This window comes from Ranitomeya imitator, chromosome 1 (assembly GCF_032444005.1).
Source record: "Ranitomeya imitator isolate aRanImi1 chromosome 1, aRanImi1.pri, whole genome shotgun sequence".
Taxonomy (NCBI): Eukaryota; Metazoa; Chordata; class Amphibia; order Anura; family Dendrobatidae; genus Ranitomeya; species Ranitomeya imitator.
The window spans coordinates 912,523,021-912,542,649 of NC_091282.1; the positions used below are offsets into that span (position 1 = coordinate 912,523,021).

At 44.0% G+C, this 19,629-nt stretch overlaps 1 protein-coding gene across 1 annotated transcript in view; it reads right to left on the reverse strand.

Moving 5' to 3' along the window:
- The window catches only part of GC (GC vitamin D binding protein), a 381,762-nt gene that overhangs the window by 151,691 nt on the left and 210,442 nt on the right, over positions 1 to 19,629 (reverse strand). The window contains exons 6-8 of the mRNA XM_069745727.1: positions 19,516 to 19,610; positions 19,255 to 19,384; positions 16,120 to 16,316 (exon numbers count right to left, since the gene is read on the reverse strand). Of these exons, the coding sequence (XP_069601828.1) occupies positions 16,120 to 16,316; positions 19,255 to 19,384; positions 19,516 to 19,610 (422 nt within the window). The remainder of the gene's footprint in view (positions 1 to 16,119; positions 16,317 to 19,254; positions 19,385 to 19,515; positions 19,611 to 19,629) is intronic.

A 19,629-nucleotide genomic window follows, 5' to 3' on the forward strand; every position in this document is an offset into this window, starting at 1 on the left:
TGAAAGAATGGACCGCAGACAGGCATCGAAGGCCTAAAATAAAAAAATTGGGCTGGCTGTAGGCAATTTTAAATTGGTTCCAGGGGTACACGGGCAGCAGTGGTGTGGTCAGTGGAGGCCTAGTGGAAGGAGTGACCGCAGACAGGCATCGAAGGCCTAAAATAATAACACATGGCTGTAGGCAATTTTAAATTGGTTCCAGGGTTACACGGGCAGCAGTGGTGTGGTCAGTGGAGGCCTAGTGGAAGGAGTGACCGCAGACAGGCATCGAAGGCCTAAAATAATCACACATGGCTGTAGGCAATTTTAAATTGGTTCCAGGGGTACACGGGCAGCAGTGGTGTGGTCAGTGGAGGCCTAGTGGAAGGAGTGACCACAGACAGGCATCGAAGGCCTAAAATATTAACACATGGCTGTAGGCAATTTTAAATTGGTTCCAGGGGTACTTGGGCAGCAGTGCCCTGGTCAGTGTAGTAGTAGTTGAAAGAATGGACCGCAGACAGGCATCGAAGGCCTAAAATAAAAAAATTGGGCTGGCTGTAGGCAATTTTAAATTGGTTCCAGGGGTACACGGGCAGCAGTGGTGTGGTCAGTGGAGGCCTAGTGGAAGGAGTGACCGCAGACAGGCATCGAAGGCCTAAAATAATAACACATGGCTGTAGGCAATTTTAAATTGGTTCCAGGGTTACACGGGCAGCAGTGGTGTGGTCAGTGGAGGCCTAGTGGAAGGAGTGACCGCAGACAGGCATCGAAGGCCTAAAATAATCACACATGGCTGTAGGCAATTTTAAATTGGTTCCAGGGGTACACGGGCAGCAGTGGTGTGGTCAGTGGAGGCCTAGTGGAAGGAGTGACCACAGACAGGCATCGAAGGCCTAAAATATTAACACATGGCTGTAGGCAATTTTAAATTGGTTCCAGGGGTACACGGGCAGCAGTGGTCTGGTCAGTGGAAGTCTAGTGGAAGGAATGACCGCAGACAGGCTTCCAAGGCCTAACATAACAAAATTGGGCTGGCTGTAGGCACTTTAAATTGGTTCCAGGGGTACATGGGCAGCAGTGGTCTGGTCAGTGGAAGTCTAGTGGAAGGAGTGACCGCAGACAGGCTTCCAAGGCCTAACATAACAAAATTGGGCTGGCTGTAGGCACTTTAAATTGGTTCCAGGGGTACATGGGCAGCAGTGTATGGTCAGTGGAAGTCTAGTGGAAGGAGTGACGGCAGACAGTCTTCGAAGGCCTAACATAACAAAATTGGGCTGGCTGTAGGCACTTTAAATTGGTTCCAGGGGTACATGGGCAGCAGTGTATGGTCAGTGGAAGTCTAGTGGAAGGAGTGACCGCAGACAGGCTTCGAAGGCCTAACATAACAAAAATGTCAAAACAATGGTATTGTCAGTGCCAGGCATTGAAGGATGTCAGCGCCTAGACTACACATTGGTGAAGCTGTGAGAGATAATTTTGCTAGTGGTAGAGCACTGTTTGAGCTGGGGGGGGGGAACTGGCTTGTGGCCGGCGGTACAGGCACAGGGCCCCTCATATTACAACGGTGAGTCTGACGTTGGGTGCGCACCACCACCGCCAGAGACACTTTATTGTACTATGAGGGACCCAGTGGCAGTGCCGTCGACCAAAAGCGGCCACACCCACCTCTTCAGACAAACAGCACTCTCAAGGGTCCAAGCGCAAAGTGGCGATAGCACGACCCCGTGTGGGGAGTTTGGCCATTTCGTGAGGTGGAAACATGTCGTATGCTGGACAATCAGGTGAAGAAAATTACGAGATTGGAAAAGTCATTCAGAATAGTCCACAGGCAAGACCTTTTCATAGGAAAGCTAGGTGTCAGCCGGGCAGGGTGGGGCAAAAGATTTTGAAATCCAGTTGTGGTTCATTTTAATGAAGGTTAGATCATCTACATTTTGGGTAGCCAGACGAGTCCTTTTTTCTGTTAGTATTGAACCTGCAGCACTGAATACTCTTTCTGATAGGACACTAGCTGCCGGGCAAGCAAGCTCCTGCAATGCATATTCTGCCAATTCTGGCCAGGTGTCTAATTTGGATGCCCAGTAATCAAATGGGAATGACGGTTGAGGGAGAACGTCGATAAGGGATGAAAAATAGTTTGTAACCATACTGGACAAATGTTGTCTCCTGTCACTTTGAATTGATGCTGCAGTACCTGTCCTGTCTGCGGTCATAGAAAAATCACTCCACAACCTGGTCAGAAAACCCCTCTGGCCAACGCCACTTCTGATTTCTGCCCCTCTAACACCTCTGGTCTGCTGGCCCCTGGAGCTCGTGTGAGAACGATCACGGGCGCTGTGTGCAGGGAATGCCAGAAGCAAACGGTCAACAAGAGTTGATTGTTTTGTTGCTAATATTAGTTCCAAGTTCTCATGTGGCATAATATTTTGCAATTTGCCTTTATAGCGAGGATCAAGGAGGCAGGCCAACCAGTAATCGTCATCGTTCATCATTTTTGTAATGCGTGTGTCCCTTTTGAGGATACGCAAGGCATAATCCGCCATGTGGGCCAAAGTTCCCATTGTCAAATCTGCGGTTGTGCTTGGTTGAGGGGCAGTTGCAGGCAAATCTACGTCACTTGTGTCCCTCAAAAAACCAGAACCCGGCCTTGCCACGCCACCAATTTCCCGTGCCCCCGGGAAAGCTTCCTCATTAAAAATATACTCATCCCCATCATCCTCCTCATCCTCCACCTCCTCTTCGCCCGGTACCTCGTCATGTACACTGCCCTGACCAGACAATCGCTGACTGTCATCAAGGCTTTCCTCTTCCTCTGGTGCAGACGCCTGATCCTTTATGTGCGTCAAACTTTGCATCAGCAGACGCATTAGGGGGATGCTCATGCTTATTATGGCGTTGTCTGCACTAACCAGCCGTGTGCATTCCTCAAAACACTGAAGGACTTGACACATGTCTTGAATCTTCGACCACTGCACACCTGACAACTCCATGTCTGCCATCCTACTGCCTGCCCGTGTATGTGTATCCTCCCACAAAAACATAACAGCCCGCCTCTGTTCGCACAGTCTCTGAAGCATGTGCAGTGTTGAGTTCCACCTTGTTGCAACGTCTATGATTAGGCGATGCTGGGGAAGGTTCAAAGAACGCTGATAGGTCTGCATACGGCTGGAGTGTACAGGCGAACGGCGGATATGTGCGCAAAGTCCACGCACTTTGAGGAGCAGGTCGGATAACCCCGGATAACTTTTCAGGAAGCACTGCACCACCAGGTTTAAGGTGTGAGCCAGGCAAGGAATGTGTTTCAGTTGGGAAAGGGAGATGGCAGCCATGAAATTCCTTCCGTTATCACTCACTACCTTGCCTGCCTCAAGATCTACAGTGCCCAGCCACGACTGCGTTTCTTGCTGCAAGAACTCGGACAGAACTTCCGCGGTGTGTCTATTGTCGCCCAAACACTTCATAGCCAATACAGCCTGCTGACGTATGCCAGTAGCTGCCCCATAATGGGAGACCTGGTGTGCAACAGTGGCAGGTGCGGATGGAGTGTTTGTGCGACTGCGGTCTGTGGACGAGCTCTTGCTTCTGCAGGAGGACGAGGAGGAGGAGGAGGAGGAGGGGGTGCGAACGGCTACAGACAACTGTTTACTAGACCGTGGGCTAGGCAGAACTGTCCCAAACTTGCTGTCCCCTGTGGACCCTGAATCCACCACATTTACCCAGTGTGCCGTGATGGACACGTAACGTCCCTGGCCATGCCTACTGGTCCATGCATCTGTTGTCAGGTGCACCTTTGTGCTCACAGATTGCCTGAGTGCATGGACGATGCGCTCTTTAACATGCTGGTGGAGGGCTGGTATGGCTTTTCTGGAAAAAAAGTGTCGACTGGGTAGCTCGTAGCGTGGTACAGCGTAGTCCATCAGGTCTTTGAAAGCTTCGCTTTCAACTAACCGGTAGGGCATCATCTCTAACGAGATTAGTCTAGCTATGTGGGCGTTCAAACCCTGTGTACGCGGATGCGAGGCTAAGTACTTCCTTTTTCTAACCATAGTCTCATGTAGGGTGAGCTGGACTGGAGAGATGGAGATCGTGGAACTAGCGGGGGTGCCGGTGGACATGGCAGACTGAGAGACGGTGGGAGATGGTATTGTTGCCGCCGGTGCCCTAGATGCAGTGTTTCCTACTACGAAACTGGTGATTCCCTGACCCTGACTGCTTTGGCCTGGCAAAGATACCTGCACAGATACAGCAGGTGGTGCGCTAAATGGTGGTCCTACACTGCCGGAAGGGATGTTGCGTTGATGACTAGCTTCATTGGCCGAGGGTGCAACAACCTTAAGGGACGTTTGGTAGTTAGTCCAAGCTTTCAAATGCATGGTGGTTAAATGTCTATGCATGCAACTAGTATTGAGACTTTTCAGATTCTGACCTCTGCTTAAGGAAGTAGAACATTTTTGACAGATGACTTTGCGCTGATCAATTGGATGTTGTTTAAAAAAATGCCAGACTGCACTCTTTCTAGCATCGGATACCTTTTCAGGCATTGCAGACTGAGCTTTAACCGGATGGCCACGCTGTCCTCCACCAGGTTTTGGCTTTGCCACGCGTTTTGGGCAAGATACGGGCCCGGCAGATGGAACCTGTGGCGATGTTGATGCCTGCTGCGGCCCCTCCTCCTCCTCTGCTTCAGAACTGCTGCCGCCTGCACCCTCTTCCCCCAATGGCTGCCAATCGGGGTCAAGAACTGGGTCATCTAATAACTCTTCTTGTACCTCCTGCGCAACTTCGTCTGTGTCACCGTGTCGTTCGGTGGTATAGCGTTCGTGATGGGGCAACATAGTCTCATCAGGGTCTGATTCTTGATCAGCACCCTGCGAGGGCAATGTTGTGGTCTGAGTCAAAGGACCAGCATAGTAGTCTGGCTGTGGCTGTGCGTCAGTGCACTCCATGTCAGATTCAATTTGTAATGGGCATGGACTGTTAACTGCTTCACTTTCTAAGCCAGGGACGGTATGTGTAAAGAGCTCCATGGAGTAACCCGTTGTGTCGCCTGCTGCATTCTTCTCTGTTGTTGTTTTTGCTGAAGAGGACAAGGAAGTGACTTGTCCCTGACCGTGAACATCCACTAACGACGCGCTGCTTTTACTTTTACCAGTTTCACGAGAGGAGGCAAAAGAGCTAGAGGCTGAGTCAGCAAGATAAGCCAAAACTTGCTCTTGCTGCTCCGGCTTTAAAAGCGGTTTTCCTAATCCCAGAAAAGGGAGCGTTCGAGGCCTTGTGTAGCCGGACGACGAACCTGGCTCCACAGCTCCAGACTTAGGTGCAATATTTTTTTCCCCACGACCACCTGATGCTCCACCACTACCACTACCCTCATTACCAGCTGACAATGAACGCCCCCGGCCACGACCTCTTCCACTAGACTTCCTCATTGTTTTAAAAACGTAACCAAACTAACGTTATTTGTTGCAGTCACACAACTTACACGGTGAGCTATAACTTCAGTATGATTTAGCTACCCCTTTACAGGTTGGTGAGACCACCGCGAAAATCAGGCACAATGTTACACACTCTTTTTTTGGTGGCTGCAAATTAGAGAGATGCCCCACACGCAGGACTGTCACTGAAGCACAAATGTTAATATTAATGTCACACTATTATTTGTTTTTTATTTTTATTTTTTTCAGGAACACTTTAGAAACCCCCCCAAAAAAAAAAAATTGATTTTTGCAGGGAGAATTTAGAAAACAAATGTAACAAACTATATGCTTTCTATGGGCCACTGAGTGAGAGATGACGCACACAGGAATCAGGAGTGGCACACAAGCCCAGAGGCCAATATTTTTCTACCAATGATTGATGGAGTTATTTTCTCTGGTAGATTTTGGAACCCAAATCAAGGAAAAAAAATATAGGCTTTCTATGGACCACAATTGGAGAGAGAGAGAGAGAGAGAGAGAGAGAGAGATGGCACACCCAGGAGTCAAGACTGGCACACAAGCAGAAAGGCCAATATTAATCTCCCACTGTTTTTTTTTTTTTTTTTTTTTTTTCAGGGAGACTTTAGAAAAAAAAAAAATAAAAAAAATATGATTTTATCAGGAAGAATTTAGAAACCAAATAAAATAAAATGATTTTTTCAGGGAGAATTTAGAAAACAAATAAAACCAAAAATAGGCGTTCTATGGCCCACTGACTGAGAGATGACGCACACAGGAATCAGGAGTGGCACACAAGCCCAGAGGCCAATATTTTTCTACCAATGATTGATGGAGTTATTTTCTCTGGTAGATTTTGGAACCCAAATCAAGGAAAAAAAATATAGGCTTTCTATGGACCACAATTGGAGAGAGAGAGAGAGAGAGAGAGAGAGAGAGAGATGGCACACCCAGGAGTCAAGACTGGCACACAAGCAGAAAGGCCAATATTAATCTCCCACTGTTTTTTTTTTTTTTTTTTTTTTTTCAGGGAGACTTTAGAAAAAAAAATAATAAAAAAAATATGATTTTATCAGGAAGAATTTAGAAACCAAATAAAATAAAATGATTTTTTCAGGGAGAATTTAGAAAACAAATAAAACCAAAAATAGGCGTTCTATGGCCCACTGACTAAGAGAGAGAGAGAGAGATGGAACGCTTAGTACTGGCACACAAGCCCAAAGGGCAATATTAATCTCCCTTTTTTTTTCCAGGGAGAATTTCTAAAACCCCCCCCAAAAAAAAAATAGGCTTTCTATGGCCCACTATTTGTGAGAGAGATGGGACGCTCAGGACTGGCACAGATGGCACACTCAGGACTGGCACAGAAGCCCAGAGGCCAATATTAATCTCCCTTTTTTTCTGGGAGAATTTATAAAACCAAAAAAATATTTAAATAGGCTTTCTATGGCCCACTATTTGTGAGAGAGATGGCACGCTCAGGACTGGCACAGATGGCACGCTCACAACTGGCACACAAGCCCAGAGGCCAATATTAATCTCCCTTTTTTCAGGGAAAATTTATAAAACCAAAAAAAAAATTAAATAGGCTTTCTATGGCCCACTATTTGTGAGAGAGATGGCACGCTCAGGACTGGCACAGATGGCACGCTCACAACTGGCACACAAGCCCAGAGGCCAATATTAATCTCCCTTTTTTCAGGGAAAATTTATAAAACCAAAAAAAAAATTAAATAGGCTTTCTATGGCCCACTATTTGTGAGAGAGATGGGACGCTCAGGACTGGCACAGATGGCACGCTCAGGACTGGCACAGAAGCCCAGAGGCCAATATTAATCTCCCTTTTTTTCTGGGAGAATTTATAAAACCAAAAAAATATTTAAATAGGCTTTCTATGGCCCACTATTTGTGAGAGAGATGGCACGCTCAGGACTGGCACAGATGGCACGCTCACAACTGGCACACAAGCCCAGAGGCCAATATTAATCTCCCTTTTTTCAGGGAAAATTTATAAAACCAAAAAAAAATTTAAATAGGCTTTCTATGGCCCACTATTTGTGAGAGAGATGGCACGCTCAGGACTGGCACAGATGGCACGCTCACAACTGGCACACAAGCCCAGAGGCCAATATTAATCTCCCTTTTTTCAGGGAAAATTTATAAAACCAAAAAAAAAATTAAATAGGCTTTCTATGGCCCACTATTTGTGAGAGAGATGGCACGCTCAGGACTGGCACAGATGGCACGCTCACAACTGGCACACAAGCCCAGAGGCCAATATTAATCTCCCTTTTTTCAGGGAAAATTTATAAAACCAAAAAAAAAATTAAATAGGCTTTCTATGGCCCACTATTTGTGAGAGAGATGGGACGCTCAGGACTGGCACAGATGGCACGCTCAGGACTGGCACAGAAGCCCAGAGGCCAATATTAATCTCCCTTTTTTTCTGGGAGAATTTATAAAACCAAAAAAATATTTAAATAGGCTTTCTATGGCCCACTATTTGTGAGAGAGATGGCACGCTCAGGACTGGCACAGATGGCACGCTCACAACTGGCACACAAGCCCAGAGGCCAATATTAATCTCCCTTTTTTCAGGGAAAATTTATAAAACCAAAAAAAAATTTAAATAGGCTTTCTATGGCCCACTATTTGTGAGAGAGATGGCACGCTCAGGACTGGCACAGATGGCACGCTCACAACTGGCACACAAGCCCAGAGGCCAATATTAATCTCCCTTTTTTCAGGGAAAATTTATAAAACCAAAAAAAAAATTAAATAGGCTTTCTATGGCCCACTATTTGTGAGAGAGATGGGACGCTCAGGACTGGCACAGATGGCACGCTCAGGACTGGCACAGAAGCCCAGAGGCCAATATTAATCTCCCTTTTTTTCTGGGAGAATTTATAAAACCAAAAAAATATTTAAATAGGCATTCTATGGCCCACTATTTGTGAGAGAGATGGCACGCTCAGGACTGGCACAGATGGCACGCTCACAACTGGCACACAAGCCCAGAGGCCAATATTAATCTCCCTTTTTTCAGGGAAAATTTATAAAACCAAAAAAAAAATTAAATAGGCTTTCTATGGCCCACTATTTGTGAGAGAGATGGCACGCTCAGGACTGGCACAGATGGCACGCTCACAACTGGCACACAAGCCCAGAGGCCAATATTAATCTCCCTTTTTTCAGGGAAAATTTATAAAACCAAAAAAAAAATTAAATAGGCTTTCTATGGCCCACTATTTGTGAGAGAGATGGGACGCTCAGGACTGGCACAGATGGCACGCTCAGGACTGGCACAGAAGCCCAGAGGCCAATATTAATCTCCCTTTTTTTCAGGGAGAATTTATAAAACCCAAAAAAAAATAAAATAGGCTTTCTATGGCCCACTATTTGTGAGAGAGATGGCACACTCAGGACTGGCACACAAGCCCAAAGGCCAATATTAATCTCCCACTGTATTTTTATCAGGGAGAATTTATACACCCCACAAAAAAAAATACAGAAAAATGAAAAGGCTTTCTATGGCCCACTATGTGAGAGAGATGGCACACACAGGGATGGCACTCTAGCAGAAATGCCAAATTGCCAATCTTAATCTCCCACCAAAAAAAAAAAAAAAAAAAAAACAGGGAATGTCCTACAATTACTATCTCCCTGCCTGCAGTAATCTCAGCCAGGTATGGCAGGCAGCTACTATCTCCCTGCCTGCAGTAATCTCAGCCAGGTATGGCAGGCAGCTACTATCTCCCTGCCTGCAGTAATCTCAGCCAGGTATGGCAGGCAGCAATAAGGAGTGGACTGATGCACAAATGAAATAAAAAGTGTGGACAAACAAAAAAGATAGCTGTGCAGAAAGGAAGGAACAAGAGGATTTGTGCTTTGAAAAAAGCAGTTGGTTTGCACAGCGGCGTACACACAGCAATGCAGCTATCAGGGAGCCTTCTAGGGCAGCCCAATGAGCTACAGCGCTGAGGGGAAAAAAAAAAAAAAAAACTTCCACTGTCCCTGCACACCGAGGGTGGTGTTGGACAGTGCAAATCGCTGCAGCACAAGCGGTTTTGTGGTTAATGGACCCTGCCTAACGCTATCCCTGCTTCTGACAAAGCGGCAGCAACCTCTCCCTAAGCTCAGATCAGCAGCAGTAAGATGGCGGTCGGCGGGAACGCCTCTTTATAGCCCCTGTGACGTTGCAGACAGCAAGCCAATCACTGCAATGCCCTTCTCTAAGATGGTGGGGACCAGGACCTATGTCATCACGCTGCCCACACTCTGCGTTTACCTTCATTGGCTGAGAAATGGCGCTTTTCGCGTCATTGAAACGCGACTTTGGCGCGAAAGTCGCGTACCGCATGGCCGACCCCGCACAGGGGTCGGATCGGGTTTCATGAAACCCCGACTTAGCCAAAAGTCGGCGACTTTTGAAAATGTTCGACCCGTTTCGCTCAACCCTAATCACGACGGATGGCCACACGTTGCGTCCGTCGTGCAATGGATCCATCGTATTTTGGTGGATTGTTGTCACGAAAAAACATTCAAGGGAAAGTTTTTTCGTACGTCATGTCCGCCATTTTCTAACACGCATGCGCGGCCAGAACTCCGCCCCCTCCTCCCCGGACTTCAGAATGGGCAGCGGATATGTTGAAAAACTGCATCCGCTGCCCACATCGTGCACAAATTTCACAACGTGCGTCGGTACGTCGGCCCGACATTTAGCGACGGACCCGTACCGACGCAAGTGTGAAAGTAGCCTAAGAGTGGAAAATGTATTATAAAGGGCCCAGAAGAAAATTATCTTAAAGATAGTTGATTAGACAAGAGTAGTCCAAGAGATTAGAGAAAGATCTATTAGAGCAGAACTGGCCAGTAGATTTTTTTTTAAGTAATGGGGTACTGACAGCAAGTTTTAAATAGGAACAAAATATACTAGAAGAGAGAGGTTCAATATTTTAGTGGGTAGTGATTGGAGAGAGAGAATGGAGGAGATGTGCAGGAATAGGATGTGAAGCAGCTAAGTCTGGACAGATGGAGGAGATTGTGGACAAATATGGCTGGAAATTCTTTACACATTGCCCAGTTTTACATAGGTTCAAAAAATATATCTCTTTCCTTTGAATTAAATACATTTAAGTATGACACCCATTTAAATTTGAAGATTGGTATTCGTATGATGGAAACTGTTATAAGGGTTCTCTAATTTTATTAATAATAATAATAATAATAATTTTATTTATATAGCGCCAACATATTCCGCAGCGCTTTACAAATTATAGAGGGGACTTGTACAGACAATAGACATTACAGCATAACAGAAATACAGTTCAAAACAGATACCAGGAGGAGTGAGGGCCCTGCTCGCAAGCTTACAAACTATGGTGAAAAGGGGAGACACGAGAGGTGGATGGTAACAATTGCTTTAGTTATTCGGACCAGCTATAGTGTAAGGCTCAGGTGTTCATGTAAAGCTGCATGAACCAGTTACCTGCCTAAGTATGTAGCAGTACAGACACAGAGGGCTAATACTGCATAAAGTGTATGAGAACATGATGCGAGGAACCTTTTTTTTTTTTTTTATTATAAATAGGCCACACAGGGATCGTTAGGTTAATGCATTGAGGCGGTAGGCCAGTCTGAACAAATGAGTTTTTAGGGCACGCTTAAAACTGTGGGGATTGGGGATTAATCGTATTAACCTAGGTAGTGCATTCCAAAGAATCGGCGCAGCACGTGTAAAGTCTTGGAGACGGGAGTGGGAGGTTCTGATTATTGAGGATGCTAACCTGAGGTCATTAGCGGAGCGGAGGGCACGGGTAGGGTGGTAGACTGATACCAGGGAGGAGATGTAGGGTGGTGCTGAGCCATGGAGTGCTTTGTGGATGAGGGTAGTAGTTTTGTACTGGATTCTGGAGTGGATGGGTAGCCAGTGTAATGACTGGCACAGGGTAGAGGCATCGGTGTAACGGTTGGTGAGGAATATGATCCTGGCTGCAGCATTCAGGACAGATTGGAGCGGGGAGAGTTTTGCAAGAGGGAGACCGATTAGTAGAGAGTTACAATAGTCCAGACGAGAATGAATAAGTGAAACAGTCAGAGTTTTTGCAGAGTCGAAAGTAAGAAAAGGGCGAATTCTAGAAATGTTTTTGAGATGCAGGTAAGAAGAGCGAGCCAGTGATCGGATGTAGGGGGTGAATGAAAGGTCAGAATCAAGGATGACCCCAAGGCAGCGGGCATGTTGCTTTGGAGTAATGGTGGAACCGCACACGGAGATGGCAATGTCAGGCAAAGGTAGGTTAGTAGAGGGAGAGAACACGAGGAGTTCAGTTTTTGACAGGTTTAGTTTCAGATAGAGGGAGGACATGATGTTAGAGACAGCGGTAAGACAATCACTGGTGTTTTCTAAAAAGGTCGGTGTGATATCGGGAGCAGAAGTGTATAATTGGGTGTCGTCAGCATAGAGATGGTACTGGAAACCAAATCTACTGATTGTTTGTCCAATAGGGGCAGTATACAACGAGAAGAGTAGGGGGCCTAGGACTGATCCTTGAGGAACCCCAACAGTAAGGGGAAGGTGAGAGGAGGAGGAACCAGCAAAACATACAGTGAAGGATCGGTCAGAGAGATAGGAGGAGAACCAGGAGAGAACGGTGTCCTTGAGGCCGATGGAGCGGAGCATAGTGAGGAGGAGCTGATGATCCACAGTGTCGAATGCTGCAGAGAGATCCAAGAGAATTAGCATGGAGTAGTGACCATTAGATTTAGCTGTTAGTAGGTCATTAGAGACTTTAATGAGGGCAGTTTCAGTAGAGTGTAAAGAGCGGAAGCCAGATTGAAGAGGGTCGAGAAGAGAGTTATCTGAGAGATAGCGGGTAAGACGGGAGTGGACCAGGCGTTCGAGGAGTTTAGAGATGAAGGGAAGATTAGAGACAGGTCTATAATTAGCGGCACAGTTTTGATCGAGGGATGGTTTTTTAAGTAATGGATGTATGATGGCATGCTTAAATGAGGAGGGAAAAATACCGGAAGTGAGGGAAAGGTTGAATATTTTTGTTAGGTGAGAGGTGATAGCCGGGGAAAGGGACTGGAGGAGATGTGACGGAATGGGGTTACTGGTGCAAGTGGTCGGGCGAGAAGATGCAAGGAGCCTGCTTACTTCTTCTTCTGTAACTGCTTCAAAGTCAGAGAGTGAACTAGATGCAGTGGGGGAGGGAGGACAGTGCATGGTATGAAGAGATTGGGAGATGATTTCCTGTCGAATGTGGTCAATTTTTTCTTTGAAGTAATTGGCCAGATCGTCAGCACGGAGATCCGTGGTTGGGGCCTGCTCTCTTGGGTTGAGTAGGGACTGGAACGTGTCAAAGAGACGTTTAGGGTTATTGGACAGGGAGGTGATGAGGGTGTTGAAGTAGGTTTGTTTGGAGAGGTTAAGGGCAGAATTGTATGTCTTTAGCATGAACTTATAATGGATGAAATCTTCGGGTAGATTAGATTTTCTCCACAGACGTTCTGCGCACCTGGAGCACCGCTGCAGGAAACGTGTTTGCAGCGTGTGCCACGGTTGTTGCCGTCTGTGCCGAGTTGTTTTATGTATAGGAGGAGCAGCTTCATCCAGAGCACTTTGCAGGGTTTCATTGTAATGCTTCAATGCAGAATCAGGACATGAGATGGAGGAAATAGGGGCCAATGAGGACTGCAAGTTCTTCATAAGTTTCTGGGTGTTAATGGCCTGTATGTTTCTATAGGTGTGGAAAGTGGGGGTGACCTGAGCGGGATGGCAGTTCTTGATAGAGAATGAAAGAAGGTTGTGGTCAGAGAGCGGTAGAGGGGAGTTTGTGAAGTCATCCACTGAGCAAAGTCGGGAGAAGACCAAGTCAAGGGAGTTTCCATCTTCATGTGTTGGAGAGTTAGTATGCTGCGAGAGGCCAAAAGAGGAGGATAGAGATAAAAGGTGAGAAGCAGATGGGGAGAGGGGAGAGGCAATGGGGATGTTGAAATCACCCATGATAAGGGTGGGGGTGTCACAGGAGAGAAAGTGTGGAAGCCAGGTGGCAAAGTGATCCAGGAACTGATGAGAGGGGCCGGGAGGACAATACACCACCGCCACTCGCATGGAGAAGGGGACATAGAGTCTGACCACATGGACCTCAAAGGAAGGGAAGACAAGTGAGGGTACTTGGGGGATAACATGGAAAGTACATTTGGGTGAAAGGAGCAGACCAACGCCTCCACCTGCTCTGTTGTCTGATCTTGGGGTATGAGAAAAGTGTAGTCCACCATATGAAAGAGCAGCAGCAGCGGTGGTGTCTGACTGCTGGATCCAGGTTTCAGTAAGAGCCAGGAGATTAAGAGAATTAGAAAGGAAGAAGTCATGAATGAAGGAGAGTTTATTACACACAGAGCGAGAATTCCAAAGGGCACAATTGAAAGAGACAGCAGGCATGCAGGGAATATTAATAAGGTTAGAGGGGTTTCTGGGTGTAGCAATTGGGAGGTTTGACTGGCTATAACATGGGGGGCCGGGGTTTGGAGATATGTCTCCAGCGATCCTTTCCTCTGTCCATTGTTACCCTCCCCTCCCTTCCTCCTAGCCTTTCCCAAATCCCAGTTTTAATATAAAATCCAATAAAAATATTTTAAAAAGAAAAAAGACCTAGGTCCATCAAGTTCAAATTTCTTCACTATAAATGTTTTGCCACTAATTATCTATAACTCACAATGTCATTTGTGCTGAGGAATGAACAGTATGCAGGGGTAACCTGAATAGGGTGATAAATCTTAAAAGGGAAGGAAAGAAGGTTTTGGTCAGAGCAGGATAGAAGAGATAGAAAAGTCATATGGTGAGTGGAGCCAGATTCTTTTTTCATGGATATGTAAGTTAGAAAGTTGTGAGAGGTGGTTAGAGATAGATGATAAGCAGCAGATGGGGAGATGAAACTAACTGAGGATGGTAAAGTTCCGCATAGTGAGAATGGGTATGTTAGTGGAGAGAAAATAGGGAAGGCAGCATGAAAACTTGGACAAGGAAATGGTGGGGTTGGCCCTGAGGGTGGCATAAAACCGCCATTCACAGGGAGAAAGGGTGGAAAAGTCTGACATGTGGACTGACATATGTACTTCTTGTATTGCATACTAATTTTATATATACCGCATAAACTCGAGTATAAGCAAACCCGAGTATAAGCCCAGGCCCCTAATTTTGCAACAAAAAACTGGGAAAACTTAATGACTCGAGTGTAAGCCTAGGGTGGAAATGCAGCAGCTTCTGGTAAATTTCAAAAATAAAAATAGATACCAATAAAAGTTACATTAATTGAGACATCAGTAGGTTAAGTGTTTTTGAATATCCATATTGAATCAGAAGCCCCATATAATGCTCCATAAAGTTCATGATGTGCCCCATAAGATGCTCCATACAAAATACGCCCCATATAATGCTCCATAAAGTTTATGATGAGCCCCATAAGATGCTCCATACAAAATACGCCCCATATAATGCTCCATAAAGTTCATGATGGGCCCCATAAGATGCTCCATACAAAATACGCTCCATAGAAACATTTTCCCCATATAATGTTGCACAAAGATTGATTATGGTCCCATAAGATGCTCCATAGAAACATTTGCTCCATACAATGCTGCACAAAGGTTGATTATGGCCCCATAAGATGCTCCATAGAAACATTTGCCCCATCTAATACTGCATAAAGGTTGATTATGGCCCCATGAGATGCTCAATAGAAAATGTGCCCCATATAATGCTGCATAAAGGTTGATTATGGCCCCATAAGATGCTCCATAGAAAATGTGCCCCATATAATGCTGCATTAAGGTTGATTATGGCCCCATAAAATGCTCCATAGAAAATGTGCCCCATATAGTGCTGCATTAAGGTTCATTATGGCCCCTTAAGATGCACTATAGAAACCTTTGCCTCATATGCTGCTGCATTAAGGTTGATTATGGCCCCATAAGATGCTCCATAGAAACATTTGCCTCATATGCTGCTGCTGCGATAAAAAAAAAATGACATACCCACCTCTTGTCCTGAGCATGCGGGGATACCGCCACTTGCGATTTTCACCTGTCCCCATTACACCGCTGCACGCCGCTCTGTCTTCCGGGTCCTCTGGCAGTAACTGTTCAGGCAGAGGGTGGCGCGCACACTAAACACATCATCGTGCCCTCTGACCTGAATGTCACAGCCAGAGGACGTGGACGACAGAGTGGCGTACAGCAGTGGAACGAGGACAGGTGAATATCACAAGGCTCACCTCCCCCGTTATACTCGCCCTCCCATCACGGTCGCTGTTTCTCCACGATGGTCTCTGACATTGGCAGCTTGTTCCGGTGTTCAGCGGTCACTGTTACCGCTCATTAAAGTAATGAATATGTGTCTCCACCCCTATGGGAGTGGAGTTGAATCAATATTCATTACTTTAATGAGTGGTAGCATGTGACCACTGAGTACAGGAAGAGCTGCGGGCGCTGGAAAAGCAGGAATCATGCCAGGAGCAGGTGAGTATAATGGATGGCTGCAGCTCCCCCTCCCCTGCCGACCGCCTGGGAGAATGACTAGAGTATAAGCCGAGAGGGGCACTTTCAGCCTAAAAAAATGGGCTGAAAATCTCAGCTTATACTCAAGTATACATGGTATATGCTTGATTAAAAATGTATAATTTATCTTGAAATTTTCACCTACTTTTTAAGCTCCTGGTTTTTGCCTTTCTTGCACAGTTTTTCACTGGTTGGGAGCTGAAGTTTTGAAAGCTTAATGGGTTCAGCAGCAGGCATGGAATGTAAGCAGAGGAGAGCATCTATTGATGATTTCTTGCAGCAGGTAGAAACTCTTTCATCTTTGGAAAGTTTATGGCAGACTTGCTTAACATGTTCAGATAGCTGTAAAAAGGAAAAAAGCATTACCAATAACTCTTTACATAGGGCATTAATGATGTCCTATGTCGGATGCGTCTGAATTGAGCGGGCTCACGAACAGCGACAATTTAGAGACCCCCTAACTTCAAAGTAGAATGAGATTATCTCCACGTACTGCAATTGCTATGCAATTACTATGGGAAGTAAAAATTCAAATTGAAAAAAATGTTTAAAAAAATCTAAAGTATAAATCTAATCACTTCTTTTATCAAGTTGGAAAATAAAGAAAAAAGCAAACACTCATATTTGATTCAGTTGATTGAAGTTGATTCATCAAAATAGAAAATTAAATAACCATTCTGTGGACTCCATAAAGAAGACCAGAATTGTCATTTTTTGGTTGTCGCACGTCCATAAAAAAAGGCAATAAAAAGTCATCAAAGCTCTTTATGTACCCCAAAATGGTATCAATTAAAATGTCAGTTTATCAAAAAACAATAAGTTTTCAGAAAGTTGAGAAACAAACCACATATTTTTTTTTTTTTTACAAATTACCATTTTTTTTCTATTTGAATAAAAAAAATATGTATGCTCTTGCTGTAATCATAGTGATTTAGGAAATAATAATAGTAAGCCATTTTTAACACATAACGAACATATAAATACAAAATCACAAAACAATGGCAGAATCAAATTTTTTAAACTTTTCAGTTTTCCAGCACATTATACGTTAAAGTGAATGATGCCATTCAAAACTGTAACTCGGCCTGCAAAAAAACAAGTTCTCCTTTGGTTAAACTGACTGCGAAAGAGGTTAATAGTACTTCAGCCTCATAAATTATATTGTAATATGCTACAATTTAAAATGTTTTTATGCTCGCAAAGAATAGAATAGTTTTAATGTTCCTGCTTCATGATGAACAGTTTCACTCCTCTTTAGATCGCGCTGGACCTTTGTGCCCTTTGTACTCTACTTTAATGATCGCGCTTGTCTTTTCTGCCTTCTAACATTCACCTCGATGTTGCTCAGAGAGAAACGCTATTTTACTTCACTTTGTACTCTCTATGTGTTCTCAGATGGGAAATCTTGTTTGTACATTTTGAACTATTTTTCTATGATGTCTGTGAATCAGTATTACGTGACCCAAGACCCATAGGAAAGAAAGAAACTTCTGAAAATGCTCATAAATGTCAACATTTCCAAGGCCTCCAAATCTATCAGTCAATCTAACCGAATTGAACCCTTGAGTTTCTAGATGAACAGACAGATGGGTTTTAACTCTTTAATTACTATAGTGATGTTAGCATACTATGGACCCATTTAGTACGCTAGACCTCATTGTTATTAGATAGTTAGTAAATTTGTGGAGCCCCGAAGGTACCAAAACAGCAGAAAAACACCCAGAAGAGACCCTCTCAATGAATTCATCTTTAGCTGCAGTGACTATTTTTGACCCACAGGTATTTTCACTTTGTAACATCCTTGCCATGCTTTTTTCTGTAGAATTGCAAATTTGCCAGTTTAATGCCCATATATCATGCCCAGCTTGTTCCCAGCTTGTACTTCTGGAGACACTCACCATATAAATTGTTAATTGGGCTCTCGATACTAAAGTAATGCCAAACAAGGTCGCTTACAGTGGTTTAGGCACAGTGGATCTCAGAAGGAGGAGGGTATTTGGATTTGTGAGCGCAGATTTTACTCAATTTTATTTGAGGGGCTGGCATTACGACATTTTCCGTGTGGTGCAAGTGATAAGATTGGTTTATTTCTCTTGTCAGTGTGATTACATTGATGCCAGAATTATATTGGTTGGATAAGGCTTTAAGGTATTATGCAGGCACATGTTAATATTTTTTGTGCCTTTTGAGGGGGGGTAAATATAATTTTTCTTTCTCATGCAAATAGTGAACAAAATGTTCTGTTACTGTTTTTTGTTTATATTTCTTAATGTCCAAGTTATCCACTAAGTACCCTGTGTGTTGAATGAATTCATCAGGGTCCGACAATTGTGCTAATACCTAGTATTTGTTTTTTTTTTTGCTATCTGTGTATCATAAAATGTATTTCTATGAACAAAATCAGACTTTTTTCATTTTTTCAGGTGGAGTCTTTTCATTTTATATCACCTTTTTATGTTTTCTTTGCTGTGGATGTTTTATAAACATACATATTTTTTACGTAATTTGTACCGCATTGTTTATAAAAAATCGCTATTATTTTTCTTTGTTTGCTAATTTTTTGCGCTTTAATTGGTGCATCTATACGAGCTCCAGTTACCAGGAAAAAACAGTTCCCTGCTGTACAGGTATAATTTGGTAACCTGATCAAAGTCTGTTAGGACCCAGAAAATCTGTTATGCTGGTCAGCGATATGGTGATCATGTGACAAAAGCATCAACAGCACAGGTGTTTCTATTTACTCACAGAGCATTGTGCAGCCAGCAAAAGAGAAGACAGAATTGGTAATAAACCACTTCTATCTTTTCCCTATCTACGGGGTAAATTTACAATGGTGCAGGGTTAAAATCCCGGACCATGTAGTATAAATGTACGGTGCTTGGTCATTATTGGATTAATACGTTAAAAACTATTATTGGTTTTGTTTGTTCTTCTCTATTTATTACATTGTGTAAGTTTCTTCATTGTCTAGATATTGCCAAGTAGTGAGCATAACTTTTTTTAAATTCTGGTTGCTTATTGAAACTATTGTAATACACATGAGCAAATCGTATTAAATGCTTTTCAAATACTTCAGGAATCATATTGTTGTCCTATAATTGTGACAGTAAAGTGCATCATGACCTTATCAGTACTTAAAATACAGACTTGTTATATGTCCAGCAATTGCAAGTAAATGTCAAGGGGTATGCATATTTTGTTGTTGTGTAGAGTGAAGCAATTCAAATTCTAATATCATATGTCATACAACATACTGCAACGCTGTAGATAAAGGCCATACCTCACTTTCAATGTTCTTATCGGTGAAGAATCCACAACTGTTAACAAGGACTTGTGTCCCCTGCTCTGCAAGTGTCAGCACATCCTTGAGGTCTGCAGAAGGAACCTTTTGACTGAACATTATAGCAGCACTGAGCAAATGAAAAAAAAAACAAATTAACAAAAAAATTACTAATGACTTTTGAAAATACAGGAGAAAATCCTTAAACAGTCATTGGGAAAAAAAATAAAAACCTTTCACATCTAACTCTTCCTTTTTTACCTGAATTTCAATTTATCCACCCCAAAACTGTCAAAGCGAGAACACAGCCTGTTGGACATCACAGTAAGTAAATGTAATGGCTGCCTTTGGAGTCTCTAAAAAAATAAAGAAAGA